General features: G+C 50.4%; 1 protein-coding gene across 1 annotated transcript in view; it reads left to right on the forward strand.

The window, feature by feature from the left end:
* The window catches only part of HS3ST4 (heparan sulfate-glucosamine 3-sulfotransferase 4), a gene marked incomplete at both ends in the record, with an annotated part of 51,798 nt that extends 46,485 nt beyond the window's left edge, over positions 1 to 5,313 (forward strand). Inside the window, one exon of the mRNA XM_082292038.1 lies at positions 4,677 to 5,313. Within this exon, the coding sequence (XP_082148164.1) occupies positions 4,677 to 5,313 (637 nt within the window). The remainder of the gene's footprint in view (positions 1 to 4,676) is intronic.
* Positions 5,314 to 6,000: the final 687 nt, after the last annotated feature.

The following is a 6,000-nucleotide window of genomic DNA, read 5'->3' on the forward strand; positions in this document are numbered from 1 at the left end:
TTAACCATTAAACTCTTCCAGTGAGTCTCCTGGAGATGGTTTTTGTTCCTTTGGCCTCCAGTCTGAACTGGCACCCACTTTTCTGAAAGGGCTTTATAATTTGCGTTTAGTGTTTTTTAACAGACATATGTGAGCCGCTTGAATTAGAGCAATGTGAATCTATTAGGCAGCGACAGATGCAAGTTTTGTGTCTCTTATTAGAAGGGATTGGCTTCTGAGGTTTAGTGATGTGCAAAGGATTGGACTTTGGAGAGATTAAAATTATTTTCAGCGTTAAGCACAATATTTCTGAGCTAATGCACTCACTCTTGAATATAGATTCACAGACTGAAAAGATTATAAAACATTAAACCTATGTAAATTCAGCTGTAAATTTATGTTTGAACAAATTCAACAAGAGATTTGACTCGGGGGCTTATAGCAAATGGGTTCTGCTTTTAATTCATACTGCGGGCTCAGTTGCAATGCCGCTCTCCCCTTGAAAGTCCCACGCCTGCTGAATTACTGGCAGGTCACAGCTGACAGCTCAAGCAATTATACCAGAATGTGTTAATAATAAAAAGAAAAAGGATTCATGTTTGTCTTTCCAGAAGACAAAAGCAGCTGTTTGCTCCGCCCCGAGGAGCAGGAGAGAGGAGCTCTGTGGGCAGGTGACACTTGCAGCACCTGGCCATTTCCTCTTTCCATGGCAGCCGTGCAAATCCGTGTCTTCCTCTGCGATTCCCCAAGCCCTGGGAGTTGCTATGAACTTTTTTCTCTTGTTGAGAACATGAAAATACAGTTAACAAAGACTCCTTTTGAGTAGGATTGCAGGAAACCTGCAACATCGTGAAAAAGCTGCCTACACAGAGATAAATGACAGCTGTGACTGAAGGAATAAACAAGATAATCTGGATTTAAATAAACCACAAGGGGATTTTGGCAGCATGCAAATTCGCAAATTTATAAAATGTATCCTTTGAAAATAAAGAGCTTGTTTGAAGCCAGCAGTTAAGAACAATTACTACAGCACATTTTCCCAATGAGGGCTTAGAGCTGGCCTCTGCTCCAAGCCAGGGCAGGCAGGAGCCAGCTGTCCTGCCTGCCGCCCACAGTGGCTGGGGGCCTTCCATGCACAGAACAGAAACCTGAAGGAGTGACAGCAACAAGCCCCTGTGCAGCTCGGGGGTGCTGGGGGTGCACGGAGCAGTCTGGCTCTCCCCAGCCTCTGGGCACAGCACTGCAGAATGAACAGGAAAGGAGAGAAATATCAAAAGCCAAAGCAAGTACTCAGTAATATATATTGGATCATCTGCTTGGAGGACGAGGTAATTCCTGGGTCCAAGCCCAGCATGACAGTTTAGTTTTGGCATTGCACAGGGTAGTGATGCTGCACCCACAAGCACAAGGGGATGATGCTCATCCCGTAAGGGAGCAGAAGGTTTGTTCATGCCTGTGTCAGTGGAGCTCCTGCCAGTGGCTTGTTGTCATTGCTCCTCTTTTTTGGGTGAGCAGTGATGGAGAGAGAAGAGGTGCAGGTGGGGAGACACCAGTGGCAGAGACAGGAGTCGACACATCCCGTTCCAACACTTCACCTCCTGCACTGCCCTGTGGAGCCACATCAGGTGCAGTCACTGTGTGGCCATGCCTCTTCAGCAACCAGCCTGCCCTCAAAAGGGACACAAACACTGCAAGGAAAGCCAAAATGTGTTCCAAAGCCTGTGTGCTCCCTCCAGGAGCAAAGCCCCATGCTGCAAACTGCTCTGCATCAGCCACTGCAGGAGAGCGATGCGGAGCGTCGCTCTGCCTGCACACACAGAGCTGGTTAGAATTCCGTCGGCACACGCACAATTAGGGTAGAGCACATGGCAGCAGCTCTGTGAAGGTTAACTGCTCTGAGGAACATTCCTGCCGTGCCAGAGGCTCGGTTGCTCCAGCTTTAACACCCTTGTTATTCCCAGCAGCAGGAGCCAGCAGCGCCGTGTGCCACTCTCTGTTTGGCAGCAGTTATCGCGTGCCACCGGCTGCATGCAGGGCACCTGGCCCTAGGGCTGCAGGCTCAAGCCTCCTTCACCTGCACAACGTAGCTTGGCTCCTGCCCTGGTAGGGCAGCACATGGGGAGAGACTCTGCAACACAGCAGAGTTTGGGGTAAAGCCTTTCTGTATGTATGTCCCAGAGCCACAGTTGTTCGGGGCTCTGCGGGGCCAGGGTGTCTTGAGGACACACTGTGGCTTCCAGCTTTATCCCTAAAACTGTACAGAAAAAGCTGAATCTGCTTCTCCTCCTCTTTTCCTTGATCACTGCTTCCCCATTTTCTCTCCTCAGGGCCAGCCCATCCATCTATTTGTCTTTAATGTGCACAGAGTTAAAAACACAGTCCTTAAATGTGGCAACACATCCAGATTATTAGCTCTGCAATTTCTTGGCTCCTGTTTATTGTGGTAGCATCATCTGAAGGGGCAGTTGTAATTAACATGTTCATGCTTCTTTTATAAACCCCCAGTGTGTTTGTTTTATACAAACCAAATGCCCTGGGGCATCTGGTGCTGCTGTGGGGAACAGACCCCATCATGGCTCTTGTCCTTGCTGCAGGTGGGTTGCTCCCCATCCTCCACTACCAGCTGATGGCCGTGGGCTGTGAGAGTGGGCACGGAGCAGCGCTGCTGGTGGCAGCCCACCCCCCCATAATACAGCAGTGGGCACCCAGGGGTTCATCTCTGATCATACTGTGGGGCTTGCTGTGATGTACATCGCCATAAAAGCTGCTTCCTTCCCACAGGGCTGTTAAATCTGGGTGCTGGATTCCCCAGGGAAGCTGGTCTGTAATTCTGCAGCATCTGAAGCCCCCAAGTGTTCCTATCCCTCTTGATTTGTTCAGGGTTTTCTTAAAGGAAAAAGTAGCTCGACATGCATCGTTCTGACTAATCCTTGCTCCCTTCATGTCACTGCTACTCAAGTGGCTGATGCAGGGCATGGATAAAGCGCCATAGTGCTCTGGGCAGAAGATGGGATTGCAGGTGCCTTGCCTTTGGGAAGGCAGCTCCAGTGGGACCTGATGTCAGAGGGATGGGCTTCCCTATAGAGCCTGGCCACCAGCATGGACAGGGAGCTGGAGTCCTGCAGCCCTGCAGGCTGCATTGCTGGTACTCAGACAGACTGTTCAACAGGAAAGGTTCTGCAGCAGGAGAGGGGCAGCCACAGGAACCACCAGCCTCTTCACCTAAAATGCTGAGGACACTGGCAGCCCTGTGGCAGCACCAACTCACCCTCACTCTTGCCTTGGCAGGAGGCCCCTCACCACCCCAGAAAGAGAACTTCAGCAGAACAAGCCTGGTGGGCTTGGTGGCACCAGCAGTGAATACACAAATTACAGGGGCATTAAAGCCAGTTGATGCCTTTAGCAGTCACAAATAGGAGGTGACATTGACAGGCACATCTAGTGGGCTATGCCTATCAGCTGCTTCTGCTCCAGGCTTCAGCTGTGTGATTCCTGAAATGGGCCTTCCTGGGGCCCAGCAGTTTGACGTCAGTGTTACTGTGGCTGTCGCTGCCCAAGGTGCTTTCACAGAGCCATTTCCAGCCTATTCACGTTATTTCCTCGCCATATGTTTGTACTAAAAATAGTTGCAATACAAAGGGATAATCCTGCAAGACTATGGGCATCACCGTGCTCCATGTCTGACACAGGAGACCTGCCCAGTGCCGTGAGTGCTTCCCCGGAGCAGCGACCCCATTTCCTCCTCCTTGGCACTGTGGCAGGGCTGGGGCTGCCCACAGGCAGGGCCGTGGTGCGGGTGGGTGTGGGCAGCAGGCAGGTCCCTGGCTGTGGCACAGCCTCCAGCCCCAGTGCCACCTGGCAGCACAACAGGTGTGAGTGAGGCTGTGATGCTTTTGCAGGGGACGTCTTGTAGGTCCCTTCCAACTCAGCTTATTCTGTGACTCTGTGGTCACTTAAAACCCTCTGGCTGGCTATGATAATCCTTAACTGGTGGCACTGGGACAAGAATTTACCTCTTCATTTTCTTAGACATAACTGCTATCTCACTGCAGTTCCATTTTATAGTATGGTAATGTGCTATCCAGGAAAATCTTGCTACATGCTAATTTATCCAGCAGGCAAATTCCTTTTGGCTAATAAAGTGCTTGCACAGGAAGCTCAAAACCCAGCAGCAATTAATTATTGACAGAGCATGTGAATTAGAGATAAAAGAAAAGTCATTCTTTCTCACACACAAGATAGTAAATAAATTTAATTATTGTACTAGAAGCAAGGGATCTTATTCTGTATTAAGTTTTATTAGCTGAGACATTTAAAAGCATGTCATCATAACAAAAAGGTCCTGTGTAATCCGAACTGCACTGCTCTGTACACGGCTCTGGAGTGAATAGGCTTAATTGAGCAAATGGGAGCAGATGGCTTCTGAACAGGCAGGTATTGTGCAGGTTTAGTGTCAATTAGCTTTGGTCTACATATGCCTATGGCAAACTGTCTGCATAATGTGTCACCAAGGCTGACTTTACATTTTAGGTGCCCACCATGGCCAGGGGCTGAGAAGAAACAAAGCCAGAAAGACTTGGGTCTGGGGGTCACATAGGAGTGACAGCGTCCCTCCTCCTGCATGTCCCACCAACACCTGCACAAGGTGCCCACCCCTGCCTGGCCCCTCGCTAACCACCTCCTCTGCTTCTGCGCAGGAATGTGATGCCCAAGACGCTGGATGGCCAGATCACCATGGAGAAGACCCCCAGCTACTTTGTGACCAATGAGGCCCCCAGGCGCATTCACTCCATGGCCAAGGACACGAAGCTGATCGTGGTGGTGCGCAACCCCGTCACCCGCGCCATCTCGGACTACACACAGACTCTGTCCAAGAAGCCAGAGATCCCCACCTTTGAGGTGCTGGCCTTCAAGAACCGGACTCTGGGGCTGATTGATGCCTCCTGGAGTGCAATCCGCATTGGGATTTATGCCCTGCACTTGGAAAACTGGCTCCAGTACTTCCCCCTGTCCCAGATCCTGTTTGTCAGTGGTGAGAGGCTCATCACTGACCCAGCTGGGGAAATGGCCAAGGTCCAGGACTTCTTAGGCCTCAAGAGGATTGTGACAGAGAAGCATTTTTATTTTAATAAAACAAAGGGGTTTCCCTGTCTAAAGAAGCCAGAGGACAGCAGTGCTCCCCGGTGTTTGGGCAAGTCCAAAGGTCGAACTCACCCCAAAATAGACCCAGACGTCATCCACAGACTGCGGAAGTTCTACAAACCCTTCAATGTCATGTTTTACCAAATGACAGGCCAGGATTTCCAGTGGGAGCAGGAAGAAAGTGATAAGTAGAACCACAAAATCAGGAAAAAATCTTTTTTGTTTTTGGGATGTGAATCATCATTTGAGACCCAAAACTCTTTTGGGGCCAGAGGCTCAGCCCTGTGTGTAACAGGCTCTTGTCTTGTCAGGGCTTCAGCAGAAGTCACCCCACATGTCCAGTTCTGGAACTGTAGTGGCCTGTCACCTCAGGCTGCACTTGGTTCTCCCTGCCACGACGCTGGGGGTCAGGGGCAGGTGGGAGGAGGGGGAGGCAGAGGGAGCAGGGCTCCTCAGGGTGATGGGGCGCTTTGTGTCAACGTTTTGCTGCTGGTGTCCCCCTTGAAGCCAGGCAGGCAGGACCAGACCTCCTGCCATGACAAGCTGGGTGAGAGGGTGGTTCCCAAAACCCAGCACTGGGACAAACCCATAGATTTGATTTCTCCTGCCCTGCACTTTAGTTTTGCCCAAACAGCAGCATCAGGTCTGGTAAATTCAGGCCACGTGCAGTCACGTGCACACTGGACTTTGTGGGTGGAAGGAATAAAGCCAGTTAATGCTGCAAAGGAACTATGTACAGGAACTTCATTTGCACCAGACGTTTCAATTACTTGTTGCACTAAAACTAGAATTTACCAAGTGCCACAGACACCTGGCCTGAATTCTCCTCCGACTGATGGGTGCACCTCACCTGTTGGAAGAGAGTTGTTCCTTCTTTGC

Source organism: Coloeus monedula, assembly GCF_965178545.1.
Source record: "Coloeus monedula genome assembly, chromosome: 16".
NCBI classification, from domain to species: Eukaryota; Metazoa; Chordata; class Aves; order Passeriformes; family Corvidae; genus Coloeus; species Coloeus monedula.